Source organism: Armigeres subalbatus, chromosome 1 (genome assembly GCF_024139115.2).
Source record: "Armigeres subalbatus isolate Guangzhou_Male chromosome 1, GZ_Asu_2, whole genome shotgun sequence".
Lineage (NCBI taxonomy): Eukaryota > Metazoa > Arthropoda > Insecta > Diptera > Culicidae > Armigeres > Armigeres subalbatus.
This window is the reverse complement of record NC_085139.1, coordinates 116,521,122-116,540,959: the sequence shown is the minus strand read 5'-3', so window position 1 is coordinate 116,540,959 and position 19,838 is coordinate 116,521,122. Positions and strand designations below refer to the sequence as shown.

At 46.0% G+C, this 19,838-nt stretch overlaps 2 protein-coding genes across 2 annotated transcripts in view; both read right to left on the bottom strand.

The window, feature by feature from the left end:
• LOC134204983 (uncharacterized) overlaps positions 1–19,838 on the bottom strand; it is a 712,198-nt gene that overhangs the window by 105,902 nt on the left and 586,458 nt on the right. Inside the window, exon 7 of the mRNA XM_062679833.1 lies at positions 4,544–5,104. Within this exon, the coding sequence (XP_062535817.1) occupies positions 4,544–5,104 (561 nt within the window). The remainder of the gene's footprint in view (positions 1–4,543; positions 5,105–19,838) is intronic.
• Positions 12,264–17,549, bottom strand: LOC134218260 (uncharacterized). The gene has a single exon (XM_062697193.1). The coding sequence runs from the start codon at positions 17,547–17,549 to the stop codon at positions 12,264–12,266; it is 5,286 nt and encodes a 1,761-aa protein (XP_062553177.1).

Here is a 19,838-nt window from a genome sequence, read left to right as displayed (position 1 = left end):
TGCTGATCCCCTGTAACTAAGTAAGAGTGAAAGTCCCTGCTGAAATTCAGTAAAATGCACCGAGAAAAATTCAACTCCTTGCCAAAGAAAATGAGTTAGCGGTTAATTAAATTGCGGAGTTGAGTTGACATATGGTAGCCACCTCATCAATTGGGTAAAGTCTTGAAAGTTGACGAGCCGAAGGGGATGAGAGAGTCAGTTTCGCCCACAGGTGAAGGTGATGAAGGTCGCCGAGAACACTGCTTACCTTGGACTTTGCAACGACAAATGACTTTCAGGTTAGGATCTAGTCTATGCAATAAGACATTTTATGAGACAGATCGAAACAGCTGTTTTTCTCGTGTTTATCTACTTTGACAATTAGTGGGAGCCCGTTTGTTTGGTAATTTCGCGCTGAACATTCCGACCCCCGTTATCAATTCTACCTGTTTTACTTTTTGGCTACCAGGGATTTAGAACAAGGTTTTTCATATGATTCTTAAAACGTGTCGCCAGATTATTCATACAATTGCATTCTAAGCATGAAATGCAGAAGAAAACACGAATTAAAAGTAAAACGTTACAAACATTATTTTGTGTTCGGACCTAACGGAATGTTTACGTAGAATCATACCAAAACAAAACATTAAATGTAAATAATCGGGCCACCGCGAAACGTCTCATAAAATGCCCTATAGGTGCGTTGATTATCTTCAAAACGTTTATGGGCCACTTCACGGAACGATCATTTATATAAGTGGAAATTTTCATAGTAATTTCCATACAAACTTCAAATGGCATGTGCGCAATTAAATTACATCCCAATTAGTTAAAAATTTAGGAGGACTATTAAAATGGCAATGGGGTCTCCAGTTAGCCTTGCGAGCAAAGGCGTAGGATTGCCAATCCGGAGATGGCGATTTCGATTCTCGGTCTGGTCCGGTCTTGTATGTTTTCGGGTGGGAAACATTCTCGACTCCCTAGGCCTAGCGTATCCATTGTACTTGCCACACAAGATACATACTCATGTAATGGCGGGCATAGAAAACTTTCAATTAATAACTGAGGAAACGCTAATAGAATATTAAGATGAAAGAGCAGGCCAAGTTCCAGTTAGTACGTAGAGCCATAGAAGAAGAAGAAGAGGATTAAAATAAAAAATACAATAGTTTAAGCACAAAAGAGCGAAAAAGTCAAAATTTGAATCACTCTTTTACCCCTCCCAACTAACACATCTTCCTTCCCGTGGTTATTGTGGAGATGCAGAGGTACTCTTAGCCTCTAGTAGCAACAATAATCACACACTAACATTCCCGTCTTTTCCCAACTGACTAAGGACTTGGCCGGCTTATGTGAGGGAACATTCAAGAACTCTTTTTTTAACCCTTTTTCCAAAAAAAATACCCTGGGCTAGCTTTTCACGCGGGTCGCTTTTTACGCGACTTTTTTTACGCGGATTTTGGGATTTACGCGGTTTCTTCTTCTTCTTCATTGGCATTACATCCCCCACTGGGACATTGCCGCCTCGCAGCTTAGTGTTCATTAAGCACTTCCACAGTTATTAACTGCGAGGTTTCTAAGCCAGGTTACCATTTCTGCATTCGTATATCATGAGGCTAACACGATGATACTTTATGCCCAGGGAAGTCGAGAGAATTTCCAATCCGAAAATTGTCTAGACCGGCACCGGGAATCAAACCCAGCCACCCTCGGCATGGTCTTGCTTTGTAGCCGCGCATCTTACCGCACGACTAAGGAGAGCCCCTAATTACGCGGTTTTTCACGCGAATTTTTTCAAAAATTTTTCTTCCGTGGTTTTTTAAAAAAGTCGTAAAAATCGTGAAATAAATGATTTTTAATCGATTTTCGAAAAAGTCGTTGTTTACGCGGATTTCGATTTTACGCGGTTTTCAAAAAATAAAATCTTTTTCAAATGAAAACACTTCTCACATCTCATATATTTCTTCTTATTTTTCACTTTTACTACTACTTCTCACTTCTCACTATTCTTTTCTCGCTTCTTATTTCTCACTTTTAACTTTTTACTTCTCACTTCTCACATCTTATATCTCATTTCTCACTATTCGCTTCTCACTTCTCATTTTTCACATCTCATTCCTCACTTCTCGCATCTCACTTCACACTTCACACTTCTCCCTTCACCCCTTTTCACTTCACACTTCGACCGTTCTAACTTCTCCCTTATTGCTTATCACTTTTTGCTTCTCGCTTCTCCCTTCTCACTTCTTACATCTCACTTCCCACTGCTTACATCGCACATCTCACTATTCACTTCTTGCTTTCACTTCTCACTATTCAATGCTAAATTCTCATTTCTCACTTCTTACTTCTCACTTTTCACTATTCACTTCTCCTTCAAACTTCTCTTGCTTCGCACTTCTCATATCTCAAATATTACTTCTCACTTCTCATTTCTCACTTTTCGATGCTCACTTCTCATTTCTCACTTCCTACTGCACACTTCTCCCTTCTGGCTTCTCACTTTTCACATCTCATATATTACTTCTCACTTCTTATTTCTCACTTATCACTTCTCCCTTCTTGCATCTCACTTCTCACATCATATATATATTATTACTTCTCACTTCTCACTGCTTATATCGCACTTCTCATTATTCACTTCACGCTTCTCACTTCTTACTTCCCACTTCTCGCTTTTCAATTTTCACTTCTCACTTCTTACTTCTCACTACTCCCTTCACACTTCTCCCTACTCACATCTCATATATTACTTCTTACTTCTCATTTCTCACTTCTTACTTCTCACTTCTCGCTTCTCCTCTCTCACATCTCATTCGGCCTAACGGCTGTGACCAAATGTTTTTTTTTCTAGATTGACGGCCTTCGGTCTAATGACCCAGCATCGTACCTCCGATAAATACTGTTTTCCCTGTTAAAGTGTTTTCCCTAAGACTTTTTTTTTTTGAAAACCGCGTAAAATTCGAAATCTACGTAAAAAATGACTTTTTCAAAAAACAATCAAAAATCATTTTGTCAAGGTTTTCACGCTTGAAAATCGTGAAAAAACGATTATAGATTAAAATTCGTTTTTTACGCGGTTTTGATTTACGCGGAACGTATCCTTCGCGTAAAAACGGACCCCTGTGTACAAATTCGTTTTCACTTTTACTACTACTTCTCACTTCTCACTATTCTTTTCTCGCTTCTCATTTCTCACTTTTAACTTTTTACTTCTCACTTCTCACATCTTACATCTCATTTCTCACTATTCGCTTCTCACTTATCATTTTTCACATCTCATTCCTCACTTCTCGCATCTCACTTCTCAGTTCACCCTTTTCACTTCACACTTCACACTTCTCCCTTCACCCTTTTCACTTCACACTTCGATCGTTCTAACTTCTCTCTTATTGCTTATCACTTTTTGCTTCTCGCTTCTCCCTTCTCACTTCTTACATCTCACTTCTCACTGCTTACATCGCACATCTCACTATTCACTTCTTGCTTCTCACTTCTTACTTTTCACTTCTCACTATTCGATGCTCAATTCTCATTTCTCACTTCTTACTTCTCACTTTTCACTATTCTCGAATTCAATTCGGCAATTCGTTTGTTTGTTTCCAATACAAGCTGATCCCAAGCCCTGTTCATTTGGTTCCCTGCACAATTTCGCACTATGAATTGTACGATCGTAATGCTCACGCTCGTGCTCGAATGACCTGCTCCAAATGATGGCCAAATGATATTTTCGGTCAAATGACTTTCGGAATAATGATTTGTTCATCGGCTTAAAGATTCTCGGCCTACTGAATGTATACAGAGCTGATAAGTGAGAGATTTTTTCATTCTGCATAGGATACAATTCTTACCGTTGTATTTATTTTTGTCAGAAAGAGTACTGCGCTTCCTTCGATGTATTCAGCTCAATGATTTATTCTCTAAAAAGTTATTTATTTAAATATTTTTTTTTACAGCTCACGAGATTTGTGTCTTTACACGATTAATGTTGACAAGCCCTCAATAGTAGTTTATGCAACTAGTTGCAAAAAGAAGATTTTTTCAGCACGAGTTGCAATGACGAAAAATGGGCTTTAGTATCTGTATCAAATTTTACAGTCCAATTTTCTCCATATGATCATTCTGCAAATAAATCATGTTGCTGTAGAGAACCTATCAAATTCTATGTTATCGTGCCACATTGCATAGCTCTACAAGCCATGAAGCGGTAGATGAACTTGCATTCGTAAAATTTTGAGGTAATGTCCATCAAACTGCTCCATGTATTACGCGACGCAAAGAATACACTTTTTGAGCACTTACTCAAGCTGTGGTCAAGTTGTACGCTTGTTGGACAGTACAACTTGCCCACAGACGGTCCGACTTAACTCCGACAGAACCAAATTTCCTGGGCGCGGAGTAAAAGTTGTACAACATTTCGGTGCATGTATGGGGTCCTTAAGAATTGTGAAATTGATAAACTAATTAATGTGAACGGTGGTAACTCATCTTCTCTCATTCCGCGAAGATTTTGTCCGAAATCCCATAAACAAGCCTTAACATATCTACGGTTTTCATAGCTCACCGGTTTCGATCCGTTGCCGCAGATCGGGCGCCACAGCGACCCCGCTCCACGGCGTGTCGGGCTGGTGCTGGTGATGGTGCGATTGGTGGTGCGAATTGTCATCGGTGCTGCTACTACTAGCGGTGCCGTTCGGTAGGTGGTGCTGCTTGGTACCGTGCTGGTTTGGTGCCGACGGTGATGGGTGCATATTATTATGGTTAACATTAGCGGTGGCGGTGGCGGTGCTGTCGAAACTGTGCTCATGTCTAGTGGAAGTGCTACTGGTGAAGTGGTGCTGTTGTGCGGGTGGTGATGGTGCAACACTATCGTGATTGGTGGCGGGGGAATGGGAGTGGTGGTGGGTGGTGTTGAAGGGACCGGCGGCTGGGACATTGATGTAGTCCGCTCCGTTGTAGATGGTCTGCTCGAAAGCCGACGGAGGGTACTTTTTGGATGGGAACAGAAAATAGGGATAGGTGCTGGTGGGCGGTGGGTCCTCGATGATGTCCGAGGGGTAAAAGTTAGGATAGATGGAATTGGTGGCGGTGCCAGAAGAGGTGTCAAGTGCGGAAGGTAGAACATCTGCAATTAGAAGGTGATACTTTTAGTATACAGAGTGCCACTGTGGAGAGCTGATTATTAAAGGTAAGTGCAAATAATCCCGATTATGTCATGCCATCACGCATACCGTCGCTCATACTTGGAAAATCACACCACGAACATAAAAACAAAATAAAGTCACTGTGAAGCACGGATGGATGGCGTGATTGCAAAGGGGACACGCTTCCGGACGATAATTCCCTGTAGGGCAGGGTAAAGTACTCGAATTAATTGATTCGCCACTGCCCATTGGGTAATGATTCATAATGGAGTAGTCGTACAGCGGCGGTCAACCACTAATTGCACCTACCGTGTCAAGTAGGTCGAAATCCTTGGGAAGCTAATAGACGCGTAGCTAGGAGCAGAAAATCTTGGCTAATTATGGTGTCTTGACCATAGTGGATTACGCAACATACAATCTAAGGAATTAATGATTATTTATTAATCTAAATTAAAACTAAATTCGCCAAATTCATTTCAGTCCTCACACTTTCCAATTGTACCAAATTTCCAACGTGACTAAAAATACAACGTGAACTTGTTAGTTCGCTAATTTATTCATGAACGCGTTTTTATGTGTAAGATGTTAAGGTCTGAGGGAAACTCTCTCGCGGTAGAGCGCTATTTTCGAACTAAAATGTCTAGAACCGAAAATTGGGAAGGAATTTCGCCTATCCCAGCTGGCAATTTCTTTGAATTTTACCAAAGAATGTTCCTAGACAATTTTGTGGACCTACTATTTCCCAAATTTGAAGTAAGCTCTAAATCATTGCCTCAGTACCTCTCTCCAATGATTTGAGGCATAAAGGAACCGCATTTGGTGTAATAGAAGTATATGTAACCGCATACAATTTTTAAGGAAAATCTTTTTACTTCAACCAAGTTTTCCAAATTCCATACAAAAATTACCATTTCAGGAGCAGGAATGGAGCGATGAGAGCGATCAATTTTGTATCTAGCGTGACACTAGGAAATAACGTATTCACATTTGGAAACATGAAGCTACCAAATATATAAATTGAAATCAAATACAGAAAAGGAACAAGACGAATAAGACAAACAAGGCAAATAAGACAAATAATCTAATTTTTTTTTCGTGATATTCCTCCAGCTATAGGTACTTCGGATATTCCTTCAGAAACTCATCTGGATATCCCTCTAGGAGTTCTTCCGTATATTCCTCCAGGAAATAATCCGGATACGCCTCCAAGTTTTTTTTCCAGATATTCCTAAAATATATTTTATGAACAGAGGCATGAAAGTATTGTGATAATTATTAAAGATTACTTTTTTTAGTTTTAAGGATGACACGTTTCGTAGAGTTGACTAAGATTTCGATGGAATTGGTATAGTAACTATTGGTAAATCTTTCAAATTAATTTATAGGGTACTTGTTGACAAAGTTAAAATAAAAAGTCGATTGGTTCTTGCATGGCAAAATGGAAATTTTGAGGGAAAGCATGATGAAACTTATTAGGAAATGCTTTGAAAAATGTTTTGGGATTCGTTCAGGCAATATTTTTTCCTAAATGGATTCTAGAGAGAATTCGGAATAATTGAGAAATAAAAAAAAATGAAAAGCTTCAACGAAAGCTTCGAAAGAAGCAGAGTAATAAGAAGTTTCAAAAATATTTTCTACATCAGTACTTTTACATGGCTCAGCATTTCAGAATAAATAGTAACACTCGGGCACGGCAAATGCTGGGTAAAGCGTACCATTGGTACTTCGCGTACCTGAAGGAATAAAATAGACCCCATATCGCGGTCCTTAGCCTCTTACCCAGCAACTCCTATCCCTACCTCCCGGCGGTGCTGGCCGGGATACGAGCAACCTTAGGGAAGATCGGGTAACCAACCCCGGTGGGAACTATGGTCGTATGCTGACAGGGAAGGGGGGGTTTGCTCCTCTCCGGAGGTGCAAATCTTATTGAGCGTCTGTTCTCCATGTCAGGATCGGCTCACAACAGCGTCTGTTCTCCATGTTAGGGGCAGCTGATCATCGTCCGAGTGCCAGCGAGGGACTCTAAAATGAAACTGTGCACCATGGTCCACCGGAAATAAGGAGGAATGGTCTTCCGGAAATTTAGGGGTTTGGTGTCAGGCCCTGCAAGCCAGCCTTTAAAAATCTTAAGCAACGAACAATCAACAAGAGAGTACGGACCGGAACCATCGGCGAAGACCACTGCGACGAAAAGGACTAGCGATTGGAAACTCGGTTCGTGGAACTGCAAATCTCTCAACTTCATCGGGAGCACACGCATACTCGCCGATGTGCTCAAGGACCGTGGATTCGGCATCGTAGCGCTGCAGGAGGTTTGTTGGAAGGGATCAATGGTGCGAACGTTTAGAGGTAATCATACCATCTATCAGAGCTGCGGCAACACACGCGATGGGAACAGCTTACATAGTGATGGGCGATATGCAAAGGCGCGTGATCGGGTGGTGGCCGATCAATGAAAGAATGTGCAAGTTGAGGATCAAAGGCCGGTTCTTCAACTTCAGCATAATCAACGTCCATAGCCCACACTCCGGAAGCACTGATGATGATAAGGACGCATTCTACGCGCAGCTGGAACGTGAGTACGACAGCTGCCCAAGCCACGACGTCAAAATCATCATAGGAGATTTGAACGCTCAGGTTGGCCAAGAGGAGGAGTTTAGACCGACTATTGGAAAGTTCAGCGCTCACCGGCTGACGAACGAAAACGGCCTACGACTAATTGATTTCGCCGCCTCCAAGAATATGGCCATTCGCAGCACCTACTTCCAACACAGCCTCCCGTATCGGTACACCTGGAGATCACCACTGCAGACAGAATCACAAATCGACCACGTTCTGATTGATGAACGGCACTTCTCCGACATTATCGACGTCAGAACATATCGTGGCGCTAACATCGACTCTGACCACTATCTGGTGATGGTTAAACTGCGCCCAAAACTATCCGTCATCAACAATGTTCGGTACCGACGACCGCCGCGGTACGACCTAGAGCGACTGAAGCAACCTGATGTCGCCACTGCATACGCGCAGCATCTCGAGGCAGCGTTGCCGGAAGAGGGTGAGCTCGATGGGGCCCCTCTTGAGGACTGCTGGAATACAGTCAAAGCAGCCATTAACGACGCAGCGGAGAACAACGTCGGGTATATGGGTCGAAGTCGACGGAACGATTGGTTCGACGAAGAGTGCAGACAGATTCTGGAGGAGAAGGACGCAGCGCGGGCGGTCGCGCTGCAGCAAGGTACCCGGCAGAACGTGGAACGTTATAGACGGAAGCGGAGACATCAGACTCGCCTTTTTCAGGAGAAGAAACGCCGCCTGGAAGAAGCGGAGTGCGAGGAGATGGAACAGCTGTGCCGTTCTCAAGATACACGCAAGTTCTATCAGAAGCTCAACGCATCCCGCAAAGGCTTCGTGCCGCGAGCCGAAATGTGCCGGGATAAGGATGGGAGCATCTTGACGGACGAACGTGTGGTGATCGAAAGGTGGAAGCAGCACTACGAGGAACATCTAAATGGCGCTGAGAGTACAGGCAGTGAAAGTCAAGGCAGCGGAGGAGATGACTACGTCAGTTCAGCGGACGATGGAAGCCAACCAGCCCCAACCTTGAGGGAAGTTAAGGATGCCATTCAACAGCTAAAGACCAATAAAGCAGCTGGTAAGGATGGTATCGGAGCTGAGCTCATCAAGATGGGCCCGGAAAAGCTGGCCACTTGCCTGCACAAACTGATAGTCAGAATCTGGGAAACCGAACAGCTACCGGAGGAGTGGAAGGAAGGGGTTATATGCCCCATCTACAAGAAAGGCGACAAACTGGAGTGTGAGAACTTTCGAGCGATCACCATCCTTAATGCCGCCTACAAAGTGATATCCCAGATCATCTTCCGTCGTCTGTCACCATTAGTGAACGAGTTCGTGGGAAGTTATCAAGCCGGCTTCGTTGACGGCCGCTCGACAACGGACCAGATCTTTACTGTACGGCAAATCCTTCAAAAATGCCGTGAATATCAGGTCCCAACGCACCATCTGTTCGTTGATTTCAAGGCGGCATACGACAGTATAGACCGCGTAGAGCTATGGAAAATTATGGACGAGAACAGCTTCCCTGGGAAGCTTACCAGACTGATCAAAGCAACGGTGGATGGTGTGCAAAACTGTGTGAAGATTTCGGGCGAACACTCCAGTTCGTTCGAATCGCGCCGGGGACTAAGACAAGGTGACGGACTTTCGTGCCTGTTGTTCAACATTGCGCTAGAAGGTGTCATGCGGAGAGCCGGGTGTAACAGCCGGGGTACGATTTTCAACAGATCCAGTCAATTTATTTGCTTCGCGGATGACATGGACATTGTCGGCCGAACATTTGCAAAGGTGGCAGAACTGTACACCCGCCTGAAACGTGAAGCAACAAAAGTTGGACTGGTGGTGAATGCGTCAAAGACAAAGTACATGCTTGTGGGCGGAACCGAGCGCGATAGGGCCCGCCTGGGAAGCAGTGTTACGATAGACGGGGATACCTTCGAGGTGGTCGAGGAATTCGTCTACCTCGGATCCTTGCTAACGGCTGACAACAACGTTAGTCGTGAAATAAGAAGGCGCATCATCTGTGGAAGTCGGGCCTACTACGGGCTCCAGAAGAAACTGCGGTCGAAAAAGATTCGTCACCGCACCAAATGTGTCATGTACAAGACGTTAATAAGACCGGTAGTCCTCTACGGACATGAAACATGGACAATGCTCGAGGAGGACTTGCAAGCACTCGGAGTATTCGAGAGACGGGTGCTTAGGACCATCTTTGGCGGTGTGCAAGAAGACGGTGTGTGGCGGCGAAGAATGAACCATGAGCTCGCCCAACTCTACGGCGAACCCAGTATCCAGAAGGTAGCTAAAGCCGGAAGGGTACGATGGGCAGGACATGTTGCAAGAATGCCGGACAGCAACCCTGCAAATATGGTGTTCGCTTCCGATCCGGCAGGTACGAGACGGCGTGGAGCGCAGCGAGCGAGATGGGCAGACCAGGTGCAGAACGACTTGGCGAGCGTGGGGCGTATCCGAGGATGGAGAGATGCGGCCTCGAACCGTGTATTGTGGCGTCAAATTGTTGATTCAGTGTTATCTGTTTAGATGCTAACTAAATAAATGAAATGAATGAGTAACACTCGTACGTACTATATTGCTATTATTCCATTCACTTCCACCATATTATTCCCTACGTAAATTTCCTTAAGGACTATCAAAAAAAAACTAATTCGAGAAGAAATTCGGATGAAGTTTTTTGGAGTACACTTTGATTAACCGTCGGTCGTCATTGTTCCTGAAAAACAAGCTTGCTGTCAACAAACAAATCATCCAACCTGTCAGTGTGCCGGTCAGACAGTCGGACTGAAACGCCACCACAACACAGTTTGATACAAACAGATTAGAAGTGGCGCCAAAAAAATACTGCACTATAATTCCTGGTATCCAGATAGATTCAAATCTTTCAGCCCCTACCGACCAATAGAGGGGGAGTTTGTATATAAAGCTGCAACAAAAATGTTCTATGCTAAGAACAAATGTAAACAATAAAACGGGACTTATTTAACTCCTTGATGAAGGTACAATATAGGTAACCGAAATGTCGGATAAAAACGTAAAACCCGTTTTTGAGCTTAAGAAGACTGAAAGCCATAATCTCCAATAACACCATCATAGAAGTGGTGGGAATCTGCGAACCTTACTCACAAAACAAGAAGTAGGCAATGCAAAAGACTCACGAACATTTGTTTTGACTTTTTCTTGCCTACCTACTACTCGCAGAGAAAACAAAAATACGAACCCCGGAAAATGTTCGTGAAGCTTCGCGAGTCATTCGGGTTAATTCGCTAAAAGTCATAAAACAACCTTGGAACTTATGTTTCACTGATGTTCGAACAAGAACACAATTGTTTATTGTTATTGTGTTTATGTCAAGTCAAATTTATCAATTGTATTCGAAACAAAAACTCGCGACCGTGTTTTTATTTCCGCACAAAATACAGCCCAGCTTTTAGTTTTTGCTCTGCTCTTACTCGCGAACAAAGCAAGCGCCAGAAAAATGCAGGCAGTAGGTTCGTGCGAGTGTGGCATTTTTGGTAGGCCCAATAACACTCTTTTCTTACTCGTGAAGCGATTATTTCCACCACTGCATCATAGTGGATCTCTCCTAGAAACTTCTATATACAAAATGAATTTCTGTCTGTATGACCCTCATAAACTCAGAAACTACTCAACCGATCGGCGTGAAAATTTGTATGCATAGGTTTTTTGGGCCGAGAAAGGTTCTTAAGATGGTGTTCGAGCGCGAACTATGCCTGATTTCGAAGGACTTTCTTCGCTGCCTTAGCAGCCACCGAAAAGCACTAAGTCCGGTATAAAACACACGCGGGAGTACTGACCAGGGGCTTGGGTCGCCACAAGCCCTTTGTGTCCAGGAAAACGCACTGGTTCTTCAAAAGTAGGCCACCTTGGCTCGTCCACCTTTTCACTAAGGTCCGACTGATGCACTTGACTAAAACACCACCAAAATTCCCACCGCGAAAGCGTAATTTGGATCAATTAATTTCCCTTGACCGTGATGTGTGATAGAGGAATAACGACACTGAGATCGACGGTACGTCCGTTTGAATGCGTTTGTTATTTTGAACTGATTTAGAAGTTTGTAATATTGTATCTCCTACCTATTCAGCAGTCCACAGGCGGTGGACGCTGCTCAATATACGCTCTTCTCAGCGCTCTCGCATGAAAGCAATACTAATTGAAATGTAGTTCAACAAATGGGGTAGTGTATGGGCATATTAATTAATGGAAAATATCTTATAACAATTTTGTTTGGTTATTGTCGGGTCCGGCTCCAACATTCCGGCCACCTTGGAACACGTAGGGGTTCCAACAATACAGCGTTGGACGAATTCATGTGTAGTTTTGGATGGTTGTGGTTGTTGAAGACATCAGTTCAGTGATCGCTCCGCCGTAGATCCTCGCAGTTGACCGGGAACAAAAAAGAAGACCAGGTAGATCGAACGACTTGGCTTGAAAGGAATGGAACTGCAATTACCTGTGCTAAGCGCAGGTGCGCTTCGAGCAAGTTCTCCCTTGCGGGTTGCTCTACCTGGAACGACGGTTTCAGATGCTTGGATCCGGTGACGGCAGTAGAGCGATCTTGGCTACGGCACGAACGATGTCCTTTCCTGGGGCAGTGCGTAGAGTTACGACGCGGACGACCCCGTCTTTGCCCGGGTGCAGCTTCATAATACGCCCGAGTGGCCAGCTAGCAGGAGGGATGTTGTCTTCCTTCACGACGACGATGCGGCCCTCCTCAACGGTGACCGGGGGATTGCAGCCTTTCGTTGCCCGTGACTGTAGCTGTTGAAGGTACTCCGGGTACCAGCGGGCCCAGATGTTCTGAAGATGCTTCTGAACCACATCGTAAACTTCCAGACGGTTGTCAGGAATCCCTCGAAAATCAGCATCGGGTACCGCTTGAAGGTTGGCCCCGACGAGAAAATGTCCTGGAGTTAGGACCTCCAGATCGGACGGTTCACTTGGCATCGGAGTCAGCGGACGGGAATTGAGGCACATTTCGACCTGTGCCAGTAGAGTCAACATCTGTTCATAGGCAATGTTAGTGTTGCCTACTATTTTCAGGAGGTGCTTCTTTGCTGACTTGACGGCAGCCTCCCAAAGCCCGCCAAAGTGCGGTGCACGTGGCGGAATGAACTTCCACCGAATCTCGTTCTCCGCACACCAATTGAAGATCCGATCCCGATCGTTGTTGTCTACCTTCAGCATCTGGTAGATACGGTTGAGTGCGTGTGACGCACCCTTGAACGTTGTCGCATTGTCCGAGTGCAGCTCGGCGATTCTTCCTCTTCGAGCAACCACACGACGGAGGGCTGCCAGGAAAGCAGCTGTAGTGAGGTCGCTAACAAGCTCGATGTGGACGGCTCTCGTGGCGAAGCAAACGAAAATTGACACGTAAGCCTTGGTTGGAGCACGATTGCGGACGGTTGCTTTCAACAGGAATGGTCCACAGTAGTCGACTCCACAGACGGAGAACGGACGAGTTGGAGAGACTCGCGATGCCGGAAGATCTGCTGTGCTCTGCTGGACTAGTGTGGGCTTGCTACGAAAGCAAGTGTGGCAATGGTGGAAAACGGATTTGGACAAATTTCTGCCGCCAAGAATCCAAAACTTCTGGCGCAGTGTGGCTAGCAGGAGTTGCGGCCCTGCGTGCAGTAGCTTCAAGTGAAAGAAACTAGCCAGCAGAGTCGACAGCGGGTGTTTCGCAGAGAGTACGATAGGATGCTTGACGTAATCGGAGAGTGTGGCGTTCCGCAGCCGGCCACCGACGCGAATAATACGATCTTCGTCGATGTATGGCTTCAGCCACTTCATGGCGGATGATTTGATGACTGGTTCGCCGCTCGATAGGTGCGAGATCTCTGCAGGAAACGACTGTTGTTGAGCTAGCCGACACAGATGAAGTTCAGCACGTTGCAATTCGTCGGTGGAGACTGGAGAAACGGTATCTTTGCGAATACTGAGTTGGTGGTAGCTGTCTGCTTCCGTTCGACGCAGTACTGCGCGTGCTCGCAAGGATTGCAGGTATCGTAAACAGAAAGCAGTAACGCGACGAAGCTTGGAGAAACTGGAGTAACGTGCAAACAGATTGTCATGGAACTCGTTCTGTATGACGCTCATCGTAACGTATGACACATTGCGTTCTTCGGTGATAGTCTCTGCTTCTTCGTCGGTGGGAATGAGATTCGGCCAGTGATCTGAATCGAGTGATAACCAGATTGGGCCGTTCCACCAGCGCTTGCATTGTAGCATGTCGACAGGGCTGAGTCCACGTGAAATATCGTCAGCGGGGTTGTCGAGACCGGATACGTGCTTCCAGTGACTGGCATCGGTCGAGTGTTGGATTTGTGACACTCGGTTCGCTACGAAAGCCTTCCAACGGCTTGGAGGAGATCGCAGCCAATGGAGAACGGTAGTGGAGTCCGTCCAAAAATAAGCGGGTGGTGACATCTTCAAGGCAAAAACCACCTTCTCAAAAAGCTGCGTTGATAGTCGTGCAGCACAGAGTTCCAGCCGGGCGATGGAATGTCGACTGGATAATGGCGCGACCTTTGATATTGCCGTCAGTAGCTGAACAGATACTCCGCCATTGGTTTCTGCTCGTACGTAGCAACATGATCCGTTAGCTACTTGAGAGGCGTCGGCGAAGAAGTGGAATTGGAGATTGACGGCGTTTGGAAGCGAAACAAATCGTGGGACACGAACTTCACTAAGTAAATGTAGAGTGTTATGAAACGCCTTCCACTCCTCCTGTAGCTTGGTTGGGAGTGCTGTATCCCACTCACAGGCCTCCCCATTATGCTTCAGTGCCCATAGACGCTGCATGAATAGTTTGGCCACCACAATTGTAGGACCCACAAGACCAAGTGGATCGAAGATTTGCGCAATGTAAGACATCACTTTTCGCTTTGTCAGGACTATGGCCGGTGGAGGTAGTTGGACTTTGAACCGTAGTGCGTCGGTTCTCGGCTCCCACACGAGACCCAGGGTTGAAACTGCCTGCTCGTCCTGAAGTTCATGCAGCGGTTGAACGGCTAAATCTTCCGAAGGAACACCATGAAGAACTTCCGGAACATTCGATGCCCATTTCTTGATTGGGAAGCCTGCAGTCTTCAGCATCGATGTCACTTGTTGCCTTACTTCAATTGCAGATTCTACGTTATCAGCGCCCGAAAGGAAGTCGTCGACGTAGAAATCGTAAATGACTGGATATACTGCAGCTGGAAACTGGCGCCCATTGTCGCGTGCAATCTGCTGCAGAGTCCTCGTTGCAAGGTATGGAGCAGACGCGGTGCCGTAGGTCACCGTCTGCAGCTCATAGGTGGAAATAGGATCATTGGAGTTAGTCCGGAAGCGAATCCGAAGGAATTTACGGTCTTCCGGAGGGTGGAGCATCTGCCGATACATTTTCTCCACGTCGGCGACAACAGCGACGCAGTGAATGCGGAAACGCAGCACGATGGAGAGCAGATCCTCCTGAACGACTGGTCCAACCAAGAGTGTGTCGTTTAATGAATATCCGGAGGATGTCTTGCACGACGCATCGAAAACGACCCTAACCTTTGTAGTCGTGCTTGACTCTTTGAAGACGGCGTGGTGCGGTATGTAGCAGTGCGGTTGATCGTCATCTACCGGATCGACAAGCTTCTTCATATGCCCTAACTGGAGGTATTCGTCCATAAAACGATGGTATGCGTCCTTGGTGGCAGGATCACGTTCGAGACGCCGCTCGACACTCATAAGACGGCGATCTGCGATATCCCTTGAGCTTCCTAGGACCAAATCGGGATTGTCGGTTCGAGGAAGACCGACGATATACCTTCCAGAAGGATCACGGGTGGTAGTAGCTACGTAGTGCTTCTCACAACGATCTTCTTCAACGGATAGTGCTGGTCCGTCAGGGATGTCCTCGATTTCCCAGAACTTCTGAAGCGTAGCTTCTAACGGATCATCTTTCGTAGAAAGGTTGCAGATCCGAGGAATACAATTGTGTTGACTGGATGCGGTGCCAGCGACAGCCCATCCGAATGGTGTTTCAGTTAACCATGGAAGTCCGTCCCCTAACGGAATCTTCCGACCACTATGAATCTCCCAGAAGGCTTCACTGCCGATAACGAGGTCTATCCTCCCTGGGATATGGAACTGAGGGTCGGCGAGACCAACCCTGGGAATGTTCCAAGACGAGATGTTGAGTGGTATGGTCGGCAACTGTGCCGAAGGAGTTTTTAAAATGAGGAACTGTAGCTTCGTCGAAAACTCCTGTGTTCTCGACTGGATAGTGGCGGTAATTGCACTTTTCACACTGTGCGTGGAGAGGCCGATCCCTGCTATGGATATGTCCACTTTCGAACGGGGATTGAACAGCAGCTTTGCTAGTGGCTTTGAAATGAAGTTGGACATTGAAGCCGAGTCCAGTAAGGCCCTTGCCTGGTACTCGTGTCCGTGATCATCAACGACATTGAGGACAACCGTTTCCAACAAAACAGTATTGCATGCAGTTCGGACTGCCATGCTGACATTGGGAGGAGCGGAGCTCCGGGTGCCCACACTAGTGGACGGAGACGGTTGTTGAACGGGAATAGTAGATGACACGGTTGAACTCGATGACGACTTGGATAAAGCAGGATCGTGAAGCAGCGAATGGTGTCTTTCGTGGCACGTACGACATGAGAACTTCGACGTACACTTCTTCGACTGATGTCCGCTGCACAGGCAGTTCCAACACAACCGCTTCAACGTGACGAATTCTCGGCGAAGGCGTACATCCTTCCCGAGGAAGATAGGGCAGTTGCGTAGGACGTGATTGTCGGAACAAGACAGTAGACATGGTGAGGAGGAATTGGAGGATGCAGCGGTGTTGGCTGCGAACTTGATTTTGGTGGGTTTTAGAATGTTTCCGGCCACCTTTGCCGACGGCGTTGGATGCTGATGGTGCTCGTAGCCTACTGAATTCAGCACTCGTACGCGCTGATAGAGGAATTCTACCAGCTCCTCGTACTTCACGTCATCCTGCGTACTAGTCTTCTCCTCCCAGGCTCGCAAAGTGGGTGGGTCCAGCTTGTACGACAAAATATTCACCAGCGGTGTGTCCCAGTGCTCCACAGGTTCGTTCAGCTTCTTCAGGGCCTTCACATGGCGCTGAAAATCGTCGATCAGGCTGTGGATGCGATTAGCAGACTCCTGCTTCACTGCTGGCAAATCGTAGAGTGCCCGGAAAAGTTGACGCTTGAGGAATCGACGGTTGTCGTATCGCTTGAGGAGTGCGTCCCAAGTGCAAGCGTAATTGTCGGCTTCGATATCGACCGACTCGTAGGGCTTTTTTGCGTTCCCTTCCAGAGACTGCAGAAGGTATTGCAGTTTGGCGACCGTTGGTATGTCCGCATTGGAGTGAACCATGGACGAAAATGTATCACGGAATGACAACCAACGTGAGAAATCGCCATTAAAACGTGGGAGGTCGATCTGCGGTAAGCGGAGGTGGAAGTTGACAGGCGGAGCAGCAAACGAGGCGTTCAGTTGCGCTTGATTACCTTCGGTGGGGAGTTTTGAAAGCAGGAATCCTTTTGCGGTACAATACCGATGCTCGAACTCTACTCTTTCGGCAAGATGTTCTTCCAGATCTTCGCTATCTAGACGCTCGATGGTATCCTGAACCTCCGCAAACGCAGTATTCACTTTGTCTAGGGAGTCGATTCTCACTTGCACTTGGCACCTGTCACGCACTGGATCGAAATCAGCGATGAATTTCTCAACCGCTTTTCGCATAGCGATCAAAGATTGCCGCTGGACCACCTTATCCGCGAGGATTTTTTCTTCCTTGGGCGGCATTGTCGACGAGCACACAAACACGGGAAACGTACGGAAACGGTAGCAAATCGAAACGGATCTCCTTCCCGGCGCGAGCTACTCGTTTCTTCGCGAAACCGAACCGGCGAGGCGAACACACAATCGAACGAATCAGATCCTTCCCGTCGCGGTGTATTGGCCTTCGCGACGAAGAAATCGACGGGAAAGGGTTGTTTTAATCGAACGTATTGCTCCTTCCCGTCGCGAACAGACCCAATCCTACGCGGCAACACAATCAAGGGCGCGAACGGTTTCCACTTGAATTGTGTACCGTTTCCCACCAATTGCCACAATGACTTGAACAAATCGAAAAAAGTCACCCAACTTTCATCAACCAAATGAAGTTGAATTCAATTTGGTTGGAATTATCTTTCAATTTAATTGCTACCACAAGCCACATGCATATAACTGGAACTGACTCACCGGGTTGTTGTTGCAGATGGTCGCTCCAATCCTAGTAGTGATATTAGCTTCACCACACACCGGCAAACAGCTTCCCGACAACAGCTTTGATCGACGAGGAACGCTTTACCAGCGTTGAAAATGGCTTCGATGAGAATGGCAATTGGGGGTTCAATCACCTGCTTGATGACCGCAGATGAACCCAAGATGGTCACAAAATGTCTTCTCCTGCACCAACAGAGTAGTGTCCGCCTTGACACTCTCTCAAGCGGAAAAGTTCTTCCACGAAACACACAAATTTTCTTCGCCTACTGATCGATCGCTTTGATTACGGGCTCATCAATTAGCCAACAACGTGTTGCTATCGAGCGCGCGCAATATCACTTTCACTGCGATCGTTTGTTTTTCTCCACACACTATCACTGAGGTGTACCCGCCTTGGTAGCAACCTCCGAGCGCAATGGTGCTTGCTTGCCAATGTACAATGGCCACACAATTGACTAGCGTGTCTGGTCAGCACTTTGTTCTTCACCGGCACTTTATAGCACTTTCCGACCGCGGTTTGGCCTTCGATCCGGCTCGAAGGACCAAAAAATGTTCGAGCGCGAACTATGCCTGATTTCGAAGGACTTTCTTCGCTGCCTTAGCAGCCACCGAAAAGCACTAAGTCCGGTATAAAACACACGCGGGAGTACTGACCAGGGGCTTGGGTCGCCACAAGCCCTTTGTGTCCAGGAAAACGCACTGGTTCTTCAAAAGTAGGCCACCTTGGCTCGTCCACCTTTTCACTAAGGTCCGACTGATGCACTTGACTAAAACACCACCAAAATTCCCACCGCGAAAGCGTAATTTGGATCAATTAATTTCCCTTGACCGTGATGTGTGATAGAGGGAATAACGACACTGAGATCGACCGTACGTCCGTTTGAATGCGTTTGTTATTTTGAACTGATTTAGAAGTTTGTAATATTGTATCTCCTACCTACTCAGCAGTCCACAGGCGGTGGACGCTGCTCAATATACGCTCTTCTCAGCGCTCTCGCATGAAAGCAATACTAATTGAAATGTAGTTCAACAAATGGGGTAGTGTATGGGCATATTAATTAATGGAAAATATCTTATAACAATTTTGTTTGGTTATTGTCGGGTCCGGCTCCAACAGATGGTTTGTAACCCCTCCGCCTTTGGAAAGAAGAGCTCTCATACAAATGAAACACACATTTCTTCATAACTCGAGAATTTATCAAGCAAATGGAATTAAATCTGGCATGCGGAGGTTTTGGGAGGGAAGATATGTTTTTTGTGGTGGGTAAAACCCTTCCACTTCCTCCAAGGAGGGCTCTCATACCACTGAAACAGAAATTTCCAATGAAACATAGACTCGAGAACTAATCAGAGAACAAATCAATTTTAGGCGAAACAAAGTTCGTCGGGTCTGTTAGTGTAGTAATAAAACGTTTAGTTACATTTCCCCTTCTCCTTCTTCTTCTTTAATGGCCTCTGGATTCCAACTGGAACTTGGCCTGCTTTTCAACTTAGTATTTTATTAGCATTTCCTCAGTTATTAATTAAAAGCTTTTTGCAATGGCGGGCATGAGTACCGTTTTGATTCATATTCCGAATTTAATACATTTTTCACTTCGGAGGTCTTTATGGTACATGCATTCAAATATTGTTATAGATCAGTAGTTTCCATCAGCTAGCGAAAGAATAGAACTTTCATATAAGCGCTTGATATTTATATTTTATTGATTGGAACTATCAATACTGAATGATTTTATTCTGCCGAAATTTGTCTCAAATAACGAACACCCATAGTAAAAATTGTCTCAAATTCCGAACACTTCGATTCACACTTCCGAACACCAC